Source organism: Ursus americanus, chromosome 6 (assembly GCF_024610735.1).
Source record: "Ursus americanus isolate L20-20 chromosome 6, mUrsAme1.1.p, whole genome shotgun sequence".
Lineage (NCBI taxonomy): Eukaryota > Metazoa > Chordata > Mammalia > Carnivora > Ursidae > Ursus > Ursus americanus.
Genome location: NC_142132.1, coordinates 24,841,347 through 24,865,767, shown reverse-complemented (window position 1 = coordinate 24,865,767; position 24,421 = coordinate 24,841,347). Strand labels below are relative to the sequence as shown.

Below are 24,421 nucleotides of genomic sequence, written 5' to 3'. Positions count from 1 at the left end.
ACAGAAGAGGCCTGAGCTGCCACTTACTCTTTCGGAGGGTTGACATCCTCTGGTCGGGCCTCAAAGAACCGAAAGACTTCATCACACTGTGAAATGTGGGGAGGCAGCCGGACAAGTGCCTGTGGAAAGACAGGAAGAAAGGGCATTAGGTCTGAGGAAAACCCAAAGCAGGGTCACCTTGGGCTGACAGTGATGGCAGAGGCTCAAAGACAATGCCATGGACGACACAGTCAACCAGCCAGCCGCCCACCCAACCAGACAACTCATCAACAAATCAACTAATCAGCTGGCTCACAAAACAGCTCTCCCTCCATCCCATCCACTAGCCAACCAGCCAATTAATCCACTAACCAACTCGTCAACAAATAAAAAGAACTCACTGGTCAGCCCCAATGAATCTATCAACCACCAGCCAACAACTCAACCAACCAACCATTCAACAAGCCAGTTCGCCAACCAAACAACCAGCCACCCAAGCAAAAAACAATGCCCATCGATCCCTAGGTCTCAGGGCCCTCTGGAGCTGGTCATTCTGTGTGAACCCTGAAAGAATTCTCTCCTGGCCACAGAGGAAGTCCAAGATCCTTAGCCTGACAACCCAAGGTCTTATTCTACCAGCCTCATCTCCCACTAGTCACATTCCAGACATGCCAGAGTCACCGTCCCTAAATACTGACTGCACAATTAATTATTTAATGCCAAGCAGATAATTCTAGTAAGGACAACAGGGGACTGTGGCAGAATCCGATGGGACCTAAGATGATTGGTGAGGGAGGGGGTTGGTTTGGAAAGACTCTTTGATGCTGAGACGAAAAGATGGTCACCGTGTGGGGATAACTGTCCAGGTAGGAGCATGGGCCAGCTGTGAGCTTGTCATCCAGGGAGGCCTGAGAGTCTGCTGCTGGAAAGTGAGGAGTGACAGCTAGAGGTGGTCAGAGCTCTCGCTGCACACCAGCACATACTCTATACCTCAGAGCCTGGGGCACCCGGGACCCCTGACCCGCCCAACATGGAGGGAGGCGGAGCGTGAGACCAGGTGAAGCCCTGCTCCTGGCTGCTCCATTCCGTATACAGAGAAGATACTGGAATGATTCTTTAGTACAAACAGACAGGAGAGGTTGCTGCCAAAGCAGGGCTGAGGGCCAGGACCAAGGGAACTCTGGGATAGAGCCAGGAGATGGCAGAGGAAAACTTGGGACTGTGGGGATTGCGAAGGACTGCTGATGAGGAGGCCAGTGGTCAGCAGAACAGGAGACGGTCACGTGCCTGTGCCTCTCCAGCCCCCTTCGTCAGGGCTGCTTCAGGTGCCATGACGCGATCTGGCAGCTCCCCTGTACCGAGCGCGCTGGGGCCTCCATGTGCGGAGTCACTGGGAACCTCATGATGGTCCTCTTGAGGGCAGATCTCATCCTTATGTTACGGATAAGGAGGTGGAGGCTCAGGGAGGCCACGTGGCCTCTGTCAAGGGTGGGAAAGAACTTGCTAGAAGGTAAGCTCCATGCTGTCGGGAGTCTGTTCTGTTGACTATGTGTCCCCAGATCCTAGAAGAGTGCCTGGCACTGAGCAGGCAGGCAACAAGCATTTGCTCAAACAAATGAATGAAGAAGGGTTTTTCTGGGCAAGAGCCCAATATACAATACCAGTGGGACGTGATAATGGGGCAAAAGAAAAAAAAATGCACACATGGTCTTTGGCTGCAAGGAGAGAAGTCTAGTGTCAAGGAAGAGGGAAGCAATTGTTCAGTTCTTCTCTGAGCTGGTCAGGTAACCATGCAGGTGTGGCACTGAACACCAGAAATCCCACCATGGTCCTTTCTGATGTCATACCCGCACCTGGGCAAGATGAGACAAGATCGAACTGGAGCCGGTAAGACGACACTATGCTACTCACAGCTGTTCTTTCTAGAGCCCATGGCTTTCCAAGGGTCTCTAACACATCCCATCCCCATGAACGGCCAGGAAACAGAAAAGGGAAATGAACATTTAATGGGCAACTACTGTGTTTCAGACACCATCCTGGCCCCCTTGACCCCAATCATCTGACAAACAGTGAGGGCTTTTCAGTGTGTGTCTGACATGGGGCTCTGCCGGGGGTCACGGGGATGAGTCAGACGCAGCCTCTGCCCTGCAAAGGCACGTCTGAGGACGTGTTGCTGGACGTAGACATTCTGTCCTGGAGGCAGACATCCTTGCCTTTGTTTATGACGGGGACGCTGGGTTATTGTGCTAACGTGCAGAACGGAAGCCTGGGCTCAGCCAGTAGAATGGGTACAAACTGCCCCCAAAGCGTCCCAGTTTTCACGTAACCTACATGGCATGTGCTGTTTTCACCCCCAGGAAGGGTAGAGGGAAAAGGAAAAGAAACATTGAGGAAGGAGAGAGAAAGAAAGATGGAGACAGAAGAGAGAGGGAGAGAGGTAAAGAGACAGAGACAGGTAGAGAGACAGATGGAGAGACAGACAGACAGGGACAGAGGGGAAATCAGGCCTGCGCGCAGCAAGGGCCCCTGGGAGAACCTAAAGGCTGGGCTGGGCAGGCAGGCAGGCAGGCCGGCCGCAGGAGGGAAACCGTGACCAGGGACCCAGGCTGCGTGCAGACTCGCTGCCAGGCTGACCGCCCTGAAAGGAAGAGGGAAGGGAGCCAGGGCAGGCTCGCCCCCCCGCCTGAGCGCACTGCCACCCACCCGCGGCGCGGGCCCTGGCCGGCTAAGGGCTCGCGCAGCCCCAGCAGTGAACACAGGGGCTCTTCATGCCGACAGAGACCGGCATTCCGGGGGCAGAGGACGTGTGGGCCGTGAGGGCCTCACACAAAGAGGCCTTTCGGTCGAACCGCCGTGGCATCTTTATTTAACAGAGAGCCCCGAAGGCAGCCGCATTGAGGGCTCATCCCGATTTCAGGCTGACGAGAGGCTCTCGGCTCACGGCGGCTTCCATCAGCGCCGCCGCCAAGCCCAGCTCTGGCCAAAATCGTTTGGCAGGAGAGCTCGATGCCGAGCAGTCAGTCCCTGGGGCCTGGGCCGGTGATGCCTGCCAGAGCTGGGGAGCCCCCCAGTCCAGCTGTTCTGAGAGGAGCAGGTGGGGGCCATACATGGGTATTTCCAAGGACACCACCCAGGCCTAAAGGTCTGCCATCGGACATTCAGGATTTCTGCCGTGGGGTGGTTAAGTCAGGGCCTCAGGGCCAGCCAAACACGGGTTTGAGTCCTGGGTCTACCATTCGTGGGCTGTGTGGTGCTGAACGTGCTTGCCCTCTCTGAGCTCAGCACAATGCGTTCGGTATGGCATCTGTCTGTTAGGAGGCTAAGTGAGGTCATGACGAGGAGGAGCCCAGCACAGTGCCTGGCGTTGAGTAAACACTCTGGAAATTTTAGTTGTTGTACTACTGTCTTTGTTGTCATTATTTTCTAGGTGAGTGCAGTGATACATACTGGAAAGAACACTGGAATGGGAGTCAGGAGACCTCAATTCTATGGGGCGCCTGGGTGGCTCAGTCATTAAGCGTCTGCCTTTGGCTCAGGTCGTGATCCCAAGGTCCTGGGATCGAGCCCCACGTCGGGCTCCCTGCTCAGCGGGAAGCCTGCTTCTCCCTCTCCTTCTCCCCCTGCTCGTGTTCCCTCTCTTGCTGTGTCTCTCTGTCAAATAAATAAATAAAAATCTCAAAAAAAAAAAAGAAAAGAAAAGGAGACCTCAGTTCTAGTTCCGGTCCTCGCCTCACCTCTCTGGTTGTCATTTCTTACAGGATAAAGTTGACTAGCTCTGGAACCTCACGCTATTTCACGGAACGCCTGTTTGATGAGGTAAAATGAGTTCTGTGGGCACATGTGAAATGATGCCTTGTAAGATGCCCACCTTGGTCTTGGCGCTCACCATGTTCATTAGTATAGCAAAGGCTCTGAGAAGCCCTGCAGGGAAGAAACCTATAGAGCTTTGTTTAGGTCAGCATTTATTAATAACCATGACATGCTGGGGGACTGGCCCATTTAATCATCGCATTAACATCACATACCCATCTCACAGGGTATGACAATGATTCCAATTTTACAGAAGAAGCAAAGAAAGCACAGAGAGGTTAAGTAATTTCTCAAGGCCACACAGCCAGTAAGGAAGATTTTCAATTAGGCCATCTGAGTCCAGAGCCTGTGCCCCGTCTCATCTACTGGTCTGTACTGCCTCCAGCACTACCCACAGGTCTCTGATTGTGGAGCAGGTCCTCCAACAGTTCCTACTGACAGCCCATTGCACACAGCTGGGACAAATCCAGGCTACAGACATTCTGAAATTTCTTCCAGCTCTAACAGTCCCTGACTCCAGCATTGCAAACAGCACCACTATGAGTGAATTCAGTGTCTGACCTATCAGTCTGACTGAGCCTTTCAATTCAGGTTAGGTGGGAAGAGCTGGAACGAGCATGACCTCCTAGCTCTCAGCATCTAGGGAGGGGGCATTGCCCCATGGGGCTGCTTAGAGTACACAGGCCCTGTCCCATGACAGTTGAGCTGACTTCAGTCCCTTTCTGACCTTGCCATTCTGTGGTCCAGGGGGTCCATGAGCTGGCTAAGAGCAGATCTGGAGAAACAAGGCAAGGGAAGGAGCCAAGGGCAGTGGGTACCTAGGGCTGGGCTCCCCCAGCCAGGTGAAGAGGTGCTGACAAGCCACCCAGGTTTGCCATCAGCCAGTCCTTCCAGTGCCCCCCTTCCCCAGGCCTAACCTGCCCTGAGGTCTCTAGCTCCTGGCCTGCCCCACACCATTTTCTGGGAGCCAGTGACATGGGCCACCATTTGCACAGTGTCATTCTAGAAGACGCAGATTCAGATTAAGAGAGAGGGTGGCTGCATTGTGTGCCTCTGAGACCTCCACCCAGATGCGGCTGGCACAACCTGGTTTCTCAAGTGCAGTGGCATGGGAGGGGGCCCAGGCAGACTGTCCTCAGCCCTTCCTCAAAATGACCCCCCTCCATGAAGCCCACCCCTCTGGGTAGGTCTGTCCAAGGACAAAAAAGTTTTACATCTGGCAAAACAACTATGGATCAGTATTTGCTCTCTGCCTCAGTCTCCCCATCAGCAACACTCCTGGCCCAGGTCAGCCTTTAGCATGAGGGCCACAAGAACAGTCGGTCACCCTGTATCTAGGACTGAGTATAACAGGAAGCCGTGCTGCTTCTTCAAGGAGTGTGTTTCGGTTGGGACATGAACCTTTCTCTTTATTTAGGCGAGAGCCAACGATGGGTCATGCATGGTGGGAGGAAAATGCCTGGGACTAAGTACCACCACCCCGAAATAGTCTCAGTTTTCAAGTCTGGGAAGTGGGGATAAAGAATGAGTCTGGGAGACGTGGAGGGTGGGCAGAGTTCCTTACCCCTTCAGGGCTGACTCCCCCTCCCAGTCTGACTACAACCAGCCCCTCCTCCCTCCCACAAAGAAAGCCATTGATCCTGAAAGCAAGTCTATCTTGGACAGCAGAATAATAGAAGCAATCTCAGCTTTTTTGGGGGGAAAAGTCTAGCTGCATGCACCAGGAAATGGAGACTTGTATAAACGTCATTACCATGGCAAAGAGCGAGTTGATCATTCTCAAACACTCTCTCTCACTGCCCCCCACCCACCCCCTGCCCCGGGATATTTATTTTATCCCACAGACAAACACTGCAAACATGGATTTCACACGCAGGAACGGGGTAAATGGAGTCACTTATAAAACTGTTAGTCCGAGCCCCTAAAGTATAGCTCACGCTTGTTAGTGAGATGAAAGTCTTCGACTTTTTGAGGCCACAGAACCATTAAATATTAACCACATAACCATGTTGCCCATTAAATTAATTTATGGAGTTAAAGAAATGCCTTTGGAACCCCTCTTGATAGACACCCAGCCCTCAAGTGCCACATAAAACAATCAGCCGGCTGGTGCTCGGTAAATGTTCCGTGACGCTCATCCAATCTGCTCCATCTATGTTTAAAATTAACACTGAGATTTGGGCTGTGAAACCACCTTTGGGCAGAGGGACTGGCTGGCCAGCGAGGGCAGGGAGCCGAAGTCTGGGGAGGTCTACCGCACGGTCAGACTTTCCACGTCTGAGTCCTGGCAGAGGAGCAGGCCGCTCTGGGTGCAGAGCCAGCATCACAATCTTGGGTGCATTTGAATCCCCAGCAAACCCCGGGCTGGGAGTCCACACTGTCTAGCAGTCCGAGGAAGATGCTGGCCAGCCAAGCAGGGCTGCAGATACAGGGTATTGGAAATAAAAACCCCAGAGGTTCTTGGCAGTGCGTCCAAGGACAGACACGGACAAGGGAAGGGCTGGCCATGGAGCAGACAGCACATGGCTCTGACCATGGAATTCACAGAGGGGGCCAGTGACATTGAGTGAAAACTTGGATCCTGAGTGGCCATAGATGGGACCATCGGGAGGCAGAGCTGTGACGTGTGATGCTGGGGTGGCGGTGGCTAAGGACTGTTTCTGGCTTAGCCCTAATGACCATTCCAAGGTCATTCCAAGGTCTCTGACAATCAGACCAGAGATCCCAGCTTTCTAGTTCAGCAGAATTAAAGGTCACTTCTGCGCTGACCTGACCCCCTGCCATTCGCAGAGTAAATTATAGCCTGTGAGACGGCTGGCTGCTTGCTGAACCCCTGCCGTTGCTCCTTGTGGCTGGCTCTGAGCAGCTCTTGTCTGTGCTAATCAGGTTAGGAGGCCCGCCTCTTGCAGACCCCACTTAAAGGGTGCCCCCAGCCACCAGCAGCACCACTGGGGCCCCAGAGCCCCCCTGAATCTCATCCTGATTCAGGAGTCCTGTTCAAAGCCTGATCCCCAGAGATAAGATGTTATCGGTTTCCTTCTCCGGATGGCCCAGGACACACGACTGCAGATGCCTGGGCTCACCAGCCTCGAGGCTGATGTGAGCCATAAATCCCCAGCTGGGAGAGGCCTCCCCCGCCCTTCGCCCCCTCCTCCAGGGGCTGTGCCCATTTACTTAACTCCTTGGGAAAGGAATAAAGAGAAATAAAAGCTGGAGCGGCAGCCACCAATTGAACTGGAAATGGCAAATGCCTTTTAAAGAGAAAAATGAATGTTGATCCGAAGAAGAGGAGCTTCTCGCGTAAGGGAGTTCATCACTGGGAATTCTTCTTAGGTTAAGGCAGAAAATGTGACCAAGTATAATCGGCACGGTCACGAAATTGAAACTTGGGTAAATGGAGATTCTATGGGTGCGCTCGTCTTCCTATTGGCTTGGGAACATCAGTTAATATAGTTAGCAACTTGCTTCTTATTTACACATTTTTATTGTTTTTGAATCATAAAGTATTAGTGCATAAAGGGACCCTGCAGCCACAACTCTGTGTAGGGACAGAGCATTTGAGAAGCAACAAACACTGTGATACACAGTCTCCCATCCGGCCCCCTTCAGGAGCCCTGTGAGGGAGTTGTCTTTACCCTGTTTTACAGACGAAGGAACCTGGGGCTCAGAGAGGGAGACTAGCTTGCCCAGAGTCACAGAGCCAGTGGGGGGCAGTGGGATTCGATCCCAGCTCTTCCCACTCTAACACCAGCTCTTGCAACCAAAGACGATCCCACACTTGCCTCTCCTCAAGACTCTTGAGTCAGACTCCACAGCGGGTTTCATTTAACTAAGAAATCCTATCTCCATGAAAGCCAGTGGTAACGTTAACTTGTTTACGCCTTGTAGTAATAATAATCAAAAGCTGGTGTCGACTGAATGCCTTCCCTGTGCTGGACGCTTGCTGGCACCTGGCCTGTGTCCATTCCTTTCCTCCCCACGACTCCCTTCTGTGGAACTCCTGTTCTCCTCCCTCTCACACAGATGTGGAAACTGAGGCTCTGGGAAGGTAAGTAACTTGCCCAAGTTCTCAGTGCTAATGAGGCAGCCTCGCCATCCAGAGGCCACGTGCCAAGGCCACTGGAGTGGGAGCCTGTCATTTGCACTGCGGGGGTCCCGGGCTCTAGTCAAAGTGGAAGGACAAATGGGCTCTTCTTCGTGACATTGCTGTCACTCTGCCATCTCTTCTTCGGCATTGGCTGTTCTCATGCCCCTGTGCACATGCACCTGGGTGTGTGTGTGTGAGCACTTGAACGGGTAAAAATGTGTACACAAACAGCTATAACCATCAGGACTTCGGTGAATAAACAAATATGCATTGCAGAGGTTTCAGATGCTATTGAACTCAGAACTGATTCTGACAATTCGGGTCCCAAAAGGAATTCAAAGCAACAGCTCTCCTGTGTCCAGCAAAATGTCACATACAGAACATCCCGTCAGCGGAAGACCCCTTAACCGAGCTCCCAAGCCGGTGGAAGTGATTTAAAATAGCGTTTTGTAAACATGGGCACGTCCCGAAAGAAGTCTAGTCTCAGCTGTGATCCCAAGGCCCTTGGGCCCCAGAAGGAGGCCCAATCAGGAGAGACCCCTCCCCGAGGGACACTCAGACCCACCACCCTGGCCCAGAAATGCCAGGCGTCAGGATGCACCTGCCAGACCACAGCAGAAGGTTTTGTACAGACAGACAGACTCTCTGGCGGAGGACCGGCCCCTCCCCCACCACCAGGCACACCCTTACCCGGCAGTACTCATCGATGGGCTTCAGCCTCTTCACGGCTACATCCCGGATGTGGCTTCTCCGGAAGAGGATTTTGCCTGGAAGAGAGACGCTTGTGAGCCGGGTGATTCTGGGGAAAGCTGCCACGGGACCCCAGCCTCCTGCCCTCTCATTCCCCTCTCCCTCGGCTTCTCAGCCTGGCAGCTGGCCCCCGAGTGCCACCACCTCTGCCCCGTCAAGAAAACAAGAGAGGAGCAGTCACCTCTCCTAGGGGGCAGGAGGCGCCCGAGGCTGAGGGCCCAGGACCTCTGGGGCACAGGCGCAGCCTCAGAGGCTGCCATCTTGGCCAAATCACCTTGTCTGGGTCTGATGGCAGGATCGATGGCCTGGCGCGGGCGCGGCTCCCGAGTGACCTCACAAATAAATACAAAGGACGGCCCAACCCACACGCTGTGTTTTGTTCTCAGGCCCTTCCCTCCTTGAGAAATCGGCATTCATTCCTGCCAGCCAGGCAGGAATTCCTATTCTTAGTTTAGGTGGGTGGCTATTTCCAGGGCGGGCACGGGCCAACGCCAAGGGAGCACGGCTGCCCCAGCCTGCCTTCCCTCCAGCCTCTCTGCACACACGGCCTCCAAGCAGTCCGGGCTGTGGTGCAGACAGGCTGGTACACCCCTCTGCAGGTGTGGGGGGGCTTACAGGACATGCCAGCCCCTCAAACCTTCCCAGAAGGCTCTTCTGAGCTAGCCGAATTAAATTTCAACAACTAGATCAACGCATAGTCCTTTTCAGCCGGTTCCATTTAGAATGTGAAGTCCTTGGTCTGACTCTCAAGTCCTAACACAGCTGACACGTCTGTGCCCCGTGGCCATCAACGTCTAGGTCAATGCCTCCCTTTTAGAAGGCCTTCCTTGATTGGCCAAGCTGGCAGTAATCTCCCTCTTTCCAGAACATCCACACATGTTGTCCATTCCTAAGGTATGGGCACACATTCTGCCGTGTGTGACAGATATATGAGAGCCTCCTTCCATCCGGGGCCTGGCTAACACATCTTAGAACCCACGTAGCTTGACAAGCGGTAAAGTGCTGGCCCTGTAGTGGTAATAAGCATCTGTTGTCCCTGTCTGTCCGATTTCCCTCTGGAGAGCCTCCCTCCTCCATTCCCAGTCCTTGTGGTTCAACGGGGCTAACCACACTCCCTGGCAACAAGGGCGGGCATGTGACCCAGCCCAGCCAACCAGAGTCGGTGATTGGCTCAGAGATGGGCAGGGGACCCAAACTAGGCCAGGAAGGGTCAGCCCTGAGACTTCTGCTGGAGCCCTTTCTCTCCCACAGTTGCTGAGGTGGCAGGATGAAAGCCTGGAGCTTCTCGTGGCCATCTTTATTATTTCCTGAGAAGGAAACCTACTGAGAGAAAGGAGCCATGTCTGGAACAAAGTAGGTGCTCAATTAATGTTTCCTGAATGGTTGAAAGCAGACCAAAGAGATGACGAAGGGCAGATTCCTTTGACAACATTTGAGCAGCGGGACATAGCTGTTCTGAACCCAAGGTCTACTGGTACTTGTCACATGTATAAAACAAAAAAATTACCTTTTATTGAAACTAATTGGAGATGGATTTTTATCACTTGCATTAAAGGAGTTCTAATTAAGATCACTGCCATTGCATGTGAACACATGTGTAGACTGCACGTCAGTTCACTAGAGCCCCTTCTATCGAGGCCCAGGGGAGGTACTAAGCATTGTCTTGGTTTAGGTTGTTTCCCAGACGCAGACCCAACGACGAGGCGCGTCAGTGGCTTATTTGGAAGCCGTTCCAGAAGATCCGAGGAGGAGAGGAGAGGAAGGCAGGGAAGGGAAGGAAGTACTCCCAAGCCAGTTAATCAGCATGGGGAGCCGCAGCTCAGGTCCACTGGGGAACTCCAGGGGACAGAGCAGACGATAGCTCAGGGGTACCCCGACTGAGGGCGACGAGCATTTATCATCAGCTCCCAGCTCATGAACGTCGGAGAGCATCACATCCCCGGCACTTCGGCCAAGTAGGTTTGCGAGGCTAGAACAAAGCCCCCGGCTGTTCCCATGAGCAGCCTTTGGAGACAGAGGTGAAGGGGAGGGGACCAGGGGGCGGGCGCTGAAAGCAGCTGCTGTAGCCTGAGCCCCCTGTCACCTGAGTACTGGCCACCAGCCCTGCTCCAGTCAGACAGCAGAGCGGCTACCTTGTAAACACCCACCTCTCGTGGGTGACCTGTTTCCCACTGATGTCTCTCGTCCCTCCGCATCGGGTGTCACCAGCTCCGTCCTCCCCTTGGCACCACACACTCCACTCAGCACAGGCTTTGCCTACAGCAGGCGCCCCCCAGGTACCTGCTGGCCCATTCACTTTCCTCTCGTGGACTGTCCCTCCCTTGCTCTCTGAGGCCAGGCCGACGGGTCATCTCCCCATCAGAGGCACGATACTCTGCAGACTGGACAATGTCACCGAGATAAATTGGCTCTGCCACGTGTGTTCCTTTTGAGAGGAGATAAAACATGATTCATCAAGACACTGGAGACGGCCTCTCTTCCTTGGGGGAAGATGTCACAGATTTGGTATTCCTGGCCTCTTTGCCTCCTACCCTTTTTTGGTTGCCTGTCGCCTTACTGCCCCAGGCCGCGGGAGCCTATGCGCATGGCCGTGGGGACAGCGGCATGTGAAACAGCGTGCAGCGGGAGGAGACCCGCTCTCCAGCCTGACCAGAGTACAGGCAGCCCTGGGCGGGCTTTCTGAGCCCTCGGCCTGAGCCTCCTTCGACGAGAGCTGGAGGCTCCCCCGGCCCAGGGACGCCCGTGGCCACACGGCATCTCACAGGAACCAGAAGAGTTCATCTGAGCAGCGAGGAAAGCAAAGGACAGACTGAGGCCCACAGACCTGGCTCTGCCCTGTGCTCCTCCTGAGATGAAACATGCCTTATCCATTCTCCAAAAATAGCACTTCTGTCCTTCCCCATGCTGGCGGGGGACAGAAAGGAAAGGAGGTAGATGGACTCCTGTCTTTCCCATGCTGGCGGGGGACAGAAAGGAAAGGAGGCACATGGAGATCAACTGCCTCCCTTTCCAATGCCCCATCTCAAGGCTGACCCAACCTCTGAGTTTGGTGTCCCCAAGATGTGGGGCTAGATACACAGATCACAGAAGACCCGATCCTGTTGCAGCAGACCCAGCAGAAAACTAACAATTATGGGATGATTAAGGCCTCCATAAGGTGCAGAAGGCTGGGAGAAGGGAGGGATGGGGGTGGGAGAGGTGGGGAGATAGGTGCGAAGGCTCCCCGCCCACACTGGTACGGCGCACCCCTCCCGCCCCTCGCACCCACCCCCTGCAAGGGAGGCCGCCCTGCCTCTGCGCCGGACACCTTGCACCCCCTCCACAAGGCCCGCGGGTCTGGTGCTCAGGTGCAAAGTCAGAGAAGTTCTGTACAAGCCATTTCCCAGCTGCTTTTTTGGAATCCCAACAGGGCTTCTCTCCTCCCCACTGAAATCCTGACAGGAGCAACGTTTTCTTTTCTTGGGGCTTTGGCACAGGCAGCAGAGGGCAGGAAGGGGGAAGAGGGAGGGAAGATCTGGAAGGGATTCTACGGTCTTGACTTCTCTGTTAGGAATCCAAACCGCGCTCAGAAAGTCACACCGGGGACTATTAAAAGGTAGAGAGAAAAAGAGGAGGAGGAGGAAAATCCCCATTAAGGAAGCTGAGACCACAGGGCTTTAAAGGCCTCTTGTAAATGTAAGTCAGCCCGTTCACAGGTCCTGCCAGAGTCTTCAAAGCCACGCAGATGGTGCCCTAGAAATACGATAAAGCATCATAAGGAAGATTACACACGGGCATGAAACAGACCTCAGCACATAACTCATTCCTGAAAGTGGAGAAGAAAGCTGTCAAGCCTGACGGGGTCCAAGCACATAAGTGTAGGTCCCTCCTGCTGCCGCTCTAGGCTGGGCTGAGAAGGGGACAAGCAGAAGAAGCAGGGGCCTCAGCAGGAGTCCTGGGTTCAGTCCTGCCTGGGCCACAGGCTGGCTGTGTGACCCTGAAGTGGGTTCCTCCTCCGCTCTGGCCTCTGCATTCTCATCTGGAGATGCAAGGGCTGCTCCCTCCAGAGGTCCTACAATGTATACAGCAGGGATGGTGGAATTGAGAGGGGCAGTGGAAGAGGGAGACAAGTGGTAATAGAAGCCAAGTGCTTTCTATGTGCCCAGCATGTGCTAAGAGCTTTCCATTAGATTCTCTTGCTTAATCCTTATGGCTTTGAAGCAAGCACTTTTTTAAAAGATTTTATTTATTTATTTGACAGAGAGAGTGAGCGAGAGAGCACGAGTAGGGGGAGTGGCAGAGGGAGAGGGAGAAGCAGACTCCTATGGAGCAGGGATCCTGACACAGGGCTCGATCCCAGGACCCTGGGGTCATGACCTCAGCTGACGGCAGGCACTTAACCGACTGAGCTACTCAGGCACCCCACAAGTATTTTTATTATCCCTCCTTTGCACAGGAGATGGTGGCTCAGAGAGGACTTGTCCGAAGTCACACAGCTATTAAGTGGCTGAGATTTCAACCTGGGATCTTGGAGCTCACATAGTAAGGGGGAGAGAAGGCAATGTACCCAGAGTTCTTTGGGGTCCGATCAAGTAGGTCCTTGAGAGCCATGGTGAGGACTTGGGATTTTATTCTGTGTGATGGGAGCATTATCAACATCTCCCCCCTGCTAGGGGCTATGCTGTGGTCTGGGGAACAGCTGCCTTGGGGGCTGAGAACTGTGTAAGCAATAACCATGGATGGTGGGAAATGCCATGGCGTACCACGTACAGACAGTCCTCCTGAGGTCTCTGCCTATCCCAGACAAGTGAAGCACTGAACAGATCAACAGAGTGGGAAGGAGAAGGGACCCAGCATCTAGTGGACTCTGGAAAGAAAGAGCTCCCTGACACAGCACACCTCCCTGTCCTTCCTGTCCCCCGCCCCTGCTCTGGTTGGGCAGGTGTCAGCCACAAGTCAGTGGGCATTGCCTGGCAGAGGCCGATCTCTGTCCCAGTCCCCAGTGTGGCCACTCTGGGCCAGGACACACAGATGGGGCCTTGACTCAGGAAGGTCCCCATGCTTGGGGGGGCAGAGGTATTTCTTCCTCCCGCCCAGGATACCAGGCACATAATGAGGTATCTCCGTGGTACCTGATGGGTCTTAGTAATTGGCATTTGCTTCTAGAGAATGAATTGTTCCATTAGCCAGGGCACTGGCTAGAAGGAAAGGACTCGCCTCGGGGCCTCTTTTGGTCTGTGCAAGCTGATCTATTCTTGGCAGCCTCTCATCCCAAGTTCACAGTGTGTACGTGTGCGTGTATACTTCCTCAAACAAGCTCCTCTTCCTTGCTTTCCCTGCCATCCGGAATGCCATCTATCCACCCATCAAGAACAAGACAGATGCAGACCCTGCTCTCAAGGGTTTACATTTGAACTGGGGAGGGGATATGCATGGAAGGGATAGAGAATACAATTTTCCTATCTAGTAAGTAGCATGTTACACATATGCGTCTCTCCTACCTCTAAAAGAGAATAAAACAGGGTAATGGGGAGGGGCATCCCTGGGGTGGCAGGGGGAGAATTCGGCTAGTGGTCAGGGAAGTGTCGTGGAGACTGTGAGGAGGAGAGGGAGCTGGTCATGCAAAGCTCCGGGGTGCTCAGCCAGAGGCAACCACACAGCGAAGCTGAAAGACAGAAAAGAAGCCATGTAGTGGTTGTGTAAGCCACAGAAAGGAGTTTGGGTTTTTTTGAAGCACCTTAGGCCTCCTTCCCCATCCCAAGTTCTCCTCCGTGAAGCCTTCCTTGATTGCCTGCCTTTGCCCTCCTTTGCCAGCCTCCAGGACCCTCTGGCAGTCACCTCACTCTCGCCTCCCATCTCCTGCTGTCCCAGAGAATTTGTCAGGGAGTCACCATCCCAGGGTCCCCTCTTACCTTCCCAGGGGGCTCCCTGGTACAGAAGCCACCCCGGCCCCTCAGGGCACAGATGCTCCCAACCCTCTCCCTTCAGTGCAGCTCAAAGAGCCTGGAGCATCACAGGGGATTGGCCTAAGAAGCAGGGGAGGCCCGGAGGCCCCAGACCACATGGCGCAGAGACCTCGTTCTGCACAAGCAACACTCCTACTCATCTAATTGGATCTGAGGACAGAAAGGGAAGGGGTGCATTAGCCTCCCCGGGCAGCTAGAACAAATTACCATACGGTGGGTGGCTGAAAACAACAGGAATTTACTCTCCCCCAGTTCTGAGGCCTGAAGTCTGCAAGCGTGGGCAAGGCACCCCCGGAGATGCTAGGGGACAATCCACCCTCCACTCTTGCAGCTTTGGTGGCTGCACTGCTCCTCGGCTTGTGGCAGCATCACTCTCATCTCTGCCTCTGTCTTCACGTGGCCTCCCCCTCCGTCCGTGTCTCAAACCTCCCTCTGCCTTTCTCCCATAAGGACACCTGTCTTTGGGTTCATGCCTGCCCTCAATTCAGGATAATCTCATCTCTAGATCGTTAACTTAATTACATCCGCAAAGACCCTTTTTCCATGAGGTCATATTCACAGGTTCGGGGATTTGGATGTGGACATATCTTCTGGGGGGCCACAGAGCTGGCCTGACATGTGACAGTCTTGTATCCCTGGATTGCAGTTGCCCAGAGGGCAGGGATGACTTTCTATCCTCCCTTTGTCCCTGGGCAATCCCTGGCACAGAGCTGGGTGCCATGAATGTGGGTGCTGCCTGATGCCCTCAGGAGGGTCAGAGGATTGTCTGCAGAGAGTGCGTCAAGGGTCTCTGGAGCCCAAAAGGGGACAGGCAAGCTGTGTGGATCAGAGAGCAAGTAAGTGGGGGCGGCGGGGGGGGGGGGGGGAGTCCTCTCTGGCTCTGCTGGCTGATGTGGCATCCAGGAGAGCCTCTTCTTTACCAAACCAACTTGGGGAGAGAAGGTGTGAAGGTCACTAGAGGAACTCTCCCACCCTTGCAAAAAATGACATGTATGTATGCTCATAGCGTGTGCTACGGTCTAAATGTCTGAGCCCCTCAAAATTCATGTTGAAATCCTAATGCTCACTGTGATGGTATTGGGGTAGAGCCTTGGTGGGGGTGGTGAGGTGAGATGGGAGGCAGAGCCCTCACAAATGGGATTAGTGCTGTCATGAAAGACACCCCACAGAGGATACAGTCAGAAATCGGCAATCAGAAAGAGAACCCTCACCCGACCATGCTGGCACCCTGATCTCGGACTTCCAGCTTCCAGAACCGACAGAAATAAATTTCCATTGTTTATCAGTCACCCAGTGTGTGCGTTTTTGTTACAGCAGCCCGGCCAGACTAAGATAGCACTGCCTGTGGAGGGCGAAGGAATAATTAGCTTCCACCCCCACAGCTCTGGCTCCCAGTCGACTGGGGCAGGCGGGGGGTGGGGGTTGCCCATCAGCATCTCTAGTGCAGTGCCCTGAGCTTCTTTTGAGGGACAATCCCTCCTTCCCTCTCAGTCTGTCTGATTTCAGTGAGTCTCATCTCACCCCAAACTCCTGGCATTACCCATCAGGGCAGTCCAGCCATGGGCATGTGACCCAAGCTGGTCCGAGGAGAATCAGCCCAGGACTTTTGCTGGAACCACCAGAAAGAGAAGTACTCTTTCTCCAGGGGCTGCTAACTCAGACACTGCAGACCCCAAGTTTCCAGAAAGTATCTTTGCAAATCTCTGTCACCATTTGGGGAAAGCTTGTCTGAGTGGCCAGAGAAGAAAGCAAAGCTAGGAACTAGAGAGACACACTATTTGGTCACCTGTATCCAGCCATGCCTGAAACCATTACCCCTGAAGTTTTCAGTTATCTGAGCCAATACATTGCCCCGATTTTTCTTAAACCAGATTGAGATGGGTCTAGTCCTTGTCATGTATAGGTTCCTAACTAGTACATCTGGCCCTGCCATATACTGTTATGTGATGTGGGACCAGTCACAAGCTATTGGAATCTGTTTCCTCAAACAGCAAAATGGGCGTCGTAATGCCTAACTCAGGATTATTGCGAGGCATCAATGAACCCATGTACAAAATCACTGAACACAGAGCCCAGCCCATAATAACCATTGAGCAAATGGGATTTCTTACGAGCGGACGGTTCCAGGTCAAGTAGGTGGGGTAGCGTGGGGGTGGGGGTACAACCTGGCCCCGCCCACCCGCTCACCGGCCTGTGGGATGTGAGCACCACAGCGTTTCCCCAGCACCCTCCATCACCCGTCTTCCCCACCCAAGGCCAAACACTAGCTCCCTTCAGCCTGCAGCCACCTTTCCTGATTCAAACCCGCCCCCTAAAAACACTGTCTCCCACGCAGCTCCCATTTCTCTCCTCTGGGACGCTCTTCCGTCAGCCCAATTCAAAGAGCCCAGCACAGAACACAGAGGAGAGGCAGCGATTACTCACGCCACCCGCCCACCTGGGGGCGCTAGGGTGACTCAGCAGGTGAGCCTCCCCTGGGGCACCTCCGCCCCTCCCCCACACACTCGGGGAAAACAGACTCGCAAAAATCTACCCGGGTTTGCCACGGATGGAAACCTTTACTCTCTTGCAGCCCCAGCATGCTTACGGTAAGACCCCTCACGTCCAGGAGAGGAAAATGATCTTCCAAATTCTGGTCTGGAGGTTCCCATCCCCAGGGCAGAGCCAGGCATAAGGCAACACAGTCTTTCATTCCCGCGTCCTCAGGGGGCCAGGTGGGATTTATGGGTATCTGCTAGAAGAAAGCACCGAGTCCTGGCATAGCCGAGGTTTTAATTCATCTCTACTGAATCAAACGGAATGGAAGTCTTTTTGAGCAGCCTCATAGAGCAATCCACGATCAGAACAATTTTTTCCTTTCTTTAAAAAAAAGCCACACTTTTTTTGGAAGTATAATATACATACAGAAAAGTGCACTCGCATATGTATAGCTCAATGAATTTCGCGAATAGAACCCACCCTCGGTAACCAGCGCCCACGCCAACAAAGAGAGAATCGGGTGAACCCCAGAAGACCTTGATTGCACCGGAGCAGATTTTAGGTGGGGTTTGTTAGCACTTCTGTCCTGGCACGGATGTTAGACGCTGGAGTGCATGATATACGTTGCAGGGAAGGGCCACTAACACATTTATTGTTTTAGTAATATTTACTTTCACTTTCTCCAGGCTTATTTAAAAATACATGCTTTATTATTTGATTCAAGTTGCAGCAAATTTAAGTTCAGAGTGAGTCTGGATCCTTGGAATGAAGTCCCTTTTCTATGAAATGCGAACACATTTTATTAATTGTTGTGAATAGGGGTAGATGCTTACCTACAGTGTAAGCTTTAGGAAGAGCTGTGTTCACAGAAACAAAACCCCTGCATTTGTCAACTTGTTCTGCCTCATTTGGGAGAATGCCCAGGCTTGGTCTTTAGCCCTCATATGGACTGGAGATCCTTCATTAGCTATACGATCTTACTTTGGGCCACATGCTGCCAGACAAGAGCAGCTCAGGTCCTGTGAATCCCCTGTAAGGTAGGGATTCCCAGTAAATATCAGATCAAGGAAGGATGTTGGCCCTGACAGCACCATGGGTAGGCGCGGCAGGCAGGCTGGCCCAGCCCAGCCCTGGGAGGTAGAGCATTGTGGTTGACCTCCCATGTGCCCCTTAGCCCCAGGGAAGGGAGAGGCTTTGGGATTCAATACGACAGTACTTCAGGTGGGCACACTGAGGACAAATGCCACTTGGGTGCCATTGGGGTTCCTTAAGGCACAGGCTGTGGTCTCACAGCTCAGCTTGGACGGGGCTGAGCACGGCCTGGGGGGTGCTTGGTAAACCCGCGTAACACCTACACTAATGGCGGGCCAGGTGGCAAAGGCCAAGAGCACTGACCTTCTCGGCCATGGTCACGCTAGTCTGATTTCACCTTCCAGATTTCACCTTTCCATTCTTGGTCCAGTGTGAAGGTTTTAAAAAATAAAAATAAAAATAAACATCTAGTGCCATTCAGTTGCCAGCATGGGATGAGAGGGTGAGTTGCAGAGTTGAGAGGCCCGGGCCTTTCAAACCCCCGTGTCCTGCGTACATCAACCGGCCTGGGCATCAGCCTTCTCGTGGGTCGGGTGGGATTACAGAGCTGAGACGGGGACTGGAGGCACACAGCTGGGCACGCAGGAGGGGTCTGACGCCAAGTGCCTGTTGTCACAGAGAAGGGTGAGGCCCCATCACTCCGTGTTTGGCCAACAGCCCATGGTGACCTTTTGCCTCGCTGACTCCCAGTCCATTTTCTACCCAGTAGCCCAAATAACATTCTTAAAATGAAACCTTTGCTTAAACCTTTCAGTGCCTTCCCAGGGCACTGAGCGCAAAATCAGAACTTCCTGTAGCTGGAACGGCCCTGCAGGGTCTGACTGACACCTCCCTCTGCCATCTGGTCTTATCCTGCCCGCCACGCTGGGCTTCAGTGAGGGCCACAGACCTGCCACCTCGGGGCCTGTGTGCATGCTGTCCCCTCTCCTGGGACACAGTCTCCCCAGCTCTTGGCACAGATAAGGCCTTCCATACTTCAGATCGTCGCTTGGGGAGGCCTCGGCAGGCCCCTCCCAGTGAGGGGGGTGCTCTCTGTCTTTCTCCCAGCCCTGGACTGTCTCCTTCCCAGAATTCACTGCGATTGTAATGCTCGTTTACTAGCACCCTCAGGGCCCCTCACAAGGACTGGTGCGCAGAGGCCCCAGTGGATGTTTACTGAATGGATAAGTTTGAGTGTGTTGACACCCTCTCGCTCTTGACTGTCTCTCTCATTTACACACACACACACACACACACACACACACAAGAGGGGACTAGTAAATGTAGCTCACTCTGCACGTGCTGGGGCTGCTGGCCCAGACCCGGGCTGCAGCGGGAATGGGCTCGCCCTCTAGCACCCAGACAGAGCGGGGCCAGAGAGTGTGGTTACTCGGAGCCCAGCATCAGGGCCAGGCTGTCCCCACCGTGTGGATGTGGGTGTGGCGGGCGTGGTGGGCAGTGGCTCACAGCCTCCCTGTGAGAGCCGCAGAATAAAAGGCCCCATTCAGCCCCTGCAGCCTCAGCTCCTCCCCGCCAGGGGAGGCTGCCCTCAGGAAAGGGGATGGTGGGACGCTGAGCAGAGCTTTCCGGCGGCCTCTCCCTGTGGCCTGGCCCACAGCAGGGGCCAGTGGTGGGGGGCAGGCCAGGGATACAGGGCCTCCGGGGCACAGAGACACAACAGAAAAGGCCCAGCCAGCTGAGGAGGCTGTGGGCAGGCAGGGGCAGTTCTGGTTCCAAGGGTGATGCTGAAAGACACCGTTGACTTCTGATGGTCTGAAGCAGAGGAAAATCCCCAGGATGTGGAGGCCCATCGGAAAGCGGCCCCTCAACCACAGGCCTGGCCGTGCCAGCTGGAGGGAAGTTTGCCTGACTCCCTCTGGGTGGACGCAGTCCCCCAAAGCCTGCTTTTCTTGAGCTTTGGCTCTGTTGGCAGAACTGAGCCCAGACAGTCAACCCTCTTCGGCAACCTCCCAGCAACACTTTCTGTGGTTCCCCCCGCTCCCGCGAGGGTGGTGAGGATAATACGAGTCATCGGTAACATTGCTGAGTACTTGGTGTGTGCCAAGCACTGTGCTGGGTATTTTATATTCATTCTTTTATTTGATCTTCACCACCACCTATGATCTAGGTACTGGGATCCGTTGTCATTCTCATTTTATGGCTGGGGAAACCAAGTGACCTGCCCAAGGTCACAAAGCTAGTAAGTGGCAGGGCTGGAATTTAATGTGCCGTGGCCTTTCTCTAGGCTGCCCGGAAGTGCCTAGGCCCTTAATGGTTTTGCTCTATTCCTTCTTTTCTCTGTACCTTTTCTCTGTGTATCCGGTTGGCCTGCCTCCCCCCAGAGCTACGTCTCATGTAGTCACCCACACCCCAACCCCATGAGCATGGTCAGCGGGCACCACTCACTCCCTCCCTCACTTGCTAGTAAACCAGCCTTCCCAAATGCAGGTGCTGGGCCTGGGGGCTGGGCTGTGATGACACCCACTGCGGACACGGCCCAGGCCTCGCAGAGCACGCCGTCTGTGTGACCCGTTACATCGGGGACACACAGGAGAGAGGACAGGCCTAAAAAGTGGTAGGAATAAGCCAGGGCAAGGGAAGTGGAGAGAATGTCCCAGAAGGAGGGAAGAGCCTGAGCAAAGGTCCAGAGATAATAGAACCCAGCTAAAGTAAAATGAATGGGTTGGGAGGTTATGGGGTGTGGGTGACGAATACTAGAAGATATCGAATGGGTGACAGGGGTTTGACAATGCAGAGCCATTCAAGTTGTATTATTTCAGAAATACCCCAAGTTCCTGAACCATCAAGGCCAAGGACCACAGTTTTTACCTGGGGGGACACAGGTACCATCAGCTCCTTCTGAAGTACTTCTCCCTCAAGTCTTAGCCCTGAGGGTCAGAGGATGGGGGACACACTTGGGCCTGGTCCCTGGTTGGGCACACACAGCATGAGCTCAAGCCTGTGTTCTCACCAGTGTCGACGCCCACCACAGTCCACATGGATACTGGGGTTAAAACAAGGAGATCCTGGAGGTCATCATGTCCAGCCCCCTCACTCTCTGAGGTCAAGACTGAGCTCACCCAACTTCACACAGCCAGTTAGCAGCCAGGCTGGCACTCGGCAGGGCACTGGGCCTGGCGGCCTGGTTCTGGTAGATTTTGCGGCTTTTGCACCTACAAGTTACGTTCCCCAGGGCCCCCAACCCAGCTGTCTTTCCTAATTTCTACCCCAATCCTAACCCCACAACAAGAGCTGCCACCATCGGCACCATTTCAGAGGAGCCTGTGGGAGTCGGCCTCCGAGGCAGCCCCTGGTGACACATACCTCAGAGTCCCTTGTCTCACGCACTCCCCTCCCATGCCCTACAGGGCTGATCCGTGGAGCAGCAGGACACTGGAGAAATGACAGGGTGACTCTAAGACTAGGTTATAAGAGATATCACAGCCCCCTTCCTGTCTTGCTCTGAGATCACTCATGTTACAGGAAGCTGGCCGCCATGGTGCGAGGATACCCAAGCACCTTATGGAGAGGTCCACATGGCAAGGACCGGAGGCCTCCTGCCAGCAGCCAGCACCCATCTGCCAGCCACCTGAGCGAGCCGTCTTGCCCAGTGAGTCCCCAGTTATGCCTTGTGTGAACATTTGGACTGTTCCTTCATAGGAGATCCTGAATTAAAGCCGTGCAGTTAAGCTGCTCCTGAATTCCTGGCCTACAGAAACACTGAGATAATAAATGTCCGCTGTTGTTTTAAGCTGCTAAATTTGGGGGGTAATTTGTTACACAGCAGTAGGTAACTGACACGCCCCGCTCCCCCTGCCCTGCTCATGAGAGAGCCCCTGGGTTACCTGAGTCAGAGATATTCGGGGTGTCGGTTACAAACGCAGATTCCTGGGATTTACCCCGATCCCCTGAGTTAGAATGGAACGGAATGGTGGGGGGCAGGGTGAGAACCTGCATTTTTCATAAAGCCCCTCTCATGATTCCCATGCACCTCTGAAGCTGAGAAGTACTGAATCACTTTAACTCCCCTCAGGATCTGAAGAGGCTCAGAGAGCTGCTGGGATGGTCCTTGCCACACCCCTAAGCCAAGGCAGGCCTGGTCCTAGAATCAGCACTAGACTCCCGGCTCAGTGCTCTTTCTACTTATTTCCTCCTTTGTCCATTTCAGATTGCTTTCGGAGAGGAGTGAGCTTCCTTTTCTTTTTCTCTTATTTATATTCACAGTGCACACATAGCGAAATGCTACACAATTATCTGTCTATGTAAGAGCTAGCCTGGCTTGCAAAGAGCTCTGCTGGCACTAAGCAAATTGTGGATGTAAAGGTAAAAAGGATATGGGGGATGAGGCTCTGCAGAAGGGCTGGCGCCGCTGCAGAGCCCTGCATCAGAATGAGCCACTTTCTACCCGCCAAGATGCATCAGCTCCAGGCATTCCTCCCGGGCAAACAAAATGCGGTGTGTCTAAGGCAGAAACCACGGATGATGACAAGGAGGGAGTGTACTGAGCTCCTGTCACCCCCGTAGGTAAGAATAAAAACCCCACTTTAATTTACAGCATTTGGGGCTTAGAAAGAACTCCTACCCAATCTTACTACGTTACCCTGACGCATTCAGGCTTTCACTCGACACATGTGTGAGCAGCTACTATGTGCCAGGTAACACTCCAGGCGCAGGGGATCTATGGATTTGTTTCTTTATTTCATAAACATTTATATATGTTTACTATGTGTCAGGCACTGGCCGAAGCCCTTTGAAAATATTAACTCCCTTAATCCTTACAACAGCTCCACAAAGTAGATGCCATTATTGTCCCCATTTTACAAGGAAATTGACGTACACAGAGGTTGTCACTTTCCCAAGGTCAAACAGTTAGTAGGGGGCAAAATAAGGATTGGAACCCAGGAAGTCTGGCACAGACTCCACCCTCTTAACTAAGATAAAATAAGGCCTGGTTCCTGTTCTTCAAAACTCCGGTGTTTAGGGCGCCTGGGTGGCACAGCGGTTAAGCGTCTGCCTTCGGCTCAGGGCGTGATCCCGGCGTTCTGGGATCAAGCCCCACATCAGGCTCCTCTGCTGGGAGCCTGCTTCTTTCTCTCCCACTCCCCCTGACTGTGTTCCCTCTCTCGCTGGCTGTCTCTATCTCTGTCGAATAAATAAATAAAAATCTTAAAAAAAAAAAAAAACAACTCCGGTGTTTGGGCGCCTGGGTGGTTCAGTTGGATAAGCACCTGACTCTTGATTTTGGCTCAGGTCGCGATCTCAGGGTCGTGAGATAGAGTCCTATGTTGGGCTCCATGCTGGGCGTGGAGTCTGCTTAAGATTCTCTCCCTCTCCCTTTGCCCCTATGCACACCTCTCTCTCTTTCTCTAAAACAAAAACAAAAACAAGGCCAAAACTCCAGTTTTTAAATCCCCATGACCACAGAGGAAAAGGTGAAGCCCAGAGATAGCTTCTGAATTTTCCCAAGTCACACAGGCGGAGACTACAAGCTAGGTCTGATTCCAGGCAGCATGATTTTGCCCCGCTGTTTGTGTCTGTTCACAAAGCAGGTCTAGCAGAAGATGGGTGACAGGGCAGCGAACAAGGAAGGCGTTTCTAGAGCCCAGAAAGAGAGATGGTTTCTCTAGGGCCCCACAGGCAAATCTAAAGTATCCCGAGAGACCCCAGAGCAAATGAACAAGGCTCACTCACTGTCTAGGCCATCATGATTTGTGACTGTCTGCTGCCTGCCGGTATTCATGCCTCCAGATATTTTCGGGGCAGTGTTATTTATAGACCACATTTCTATTTATATTTTCATTGAGTTCCTGCTAACCCTAGCTAGATTCCCCCCAACCCCCCAAAACCTAGAGAGAGGAGGATAAGAACTCTTTCTCACCAAGTAAGTCAGGGGCAAAGGTGAAGGTCAAAGTCTTGGCTGTGTGTGCAGTCTTTCAGCAGGAGCCCTTTGCAGGGAAGCATTCAAGACAAGGGGGCTTTTTGCGCTTTCCAAAGGAAATGGGGGGTGGGGGGAAGGGCACAAAGCTGGCCTTATACAGAGGCAGCCATATTCTGCCCATGCAGTGGGATTTGAGGTGGGCCTACAAGACCTCTGTTTCCCTAAAATGTTTTCTCTTTTGTATGATATTTCATCATTAGGCATTTATTCCTTTGGTCTATTAGATCACAAAATATTGGGACTGTGAGAAAACCTAGTCAGCATCAAGTCCAATCCTAGTATTTCTCAGATGGGGCAACTTAGCCTCAGAGAGAGCTAGGACTTGTTCTCATGGGAGAATCTGAATAAATACACTGAATTCTG

General features: G+C 53.3%; 1 protein-coding gene across 3 annotated transcripts in view; it reads right to left on the bottom strand.

Annotated features, from left to right (window-relative positions):
* SH3PXD2A (SH3 and PX domains 2A) overlaps positions 1-24,421 on the bottom strand; it is a 226,573-nt gene that overhangs the window by 104,548 nt on the left and 97,604 nt on the right. For all 3 annotated transcript variants that reach the window (XM_087862734.1, XM_045803038.2, XM_045803039.2), the window contains exons 4-5: positions 8,567-8,643; positions 28-119 (exon numbers count right to left, since the gene is read on the bottom strand). In XM_087862734.1, coding sequence (XP_087718860.1) covers positions 28-119; positions 8,567-8,643 — 169 coding nt within the window. The remainder of the gene's footprint in view (positions 1-27; positions 120-8,566; positions 8,644-24,421) is intronic.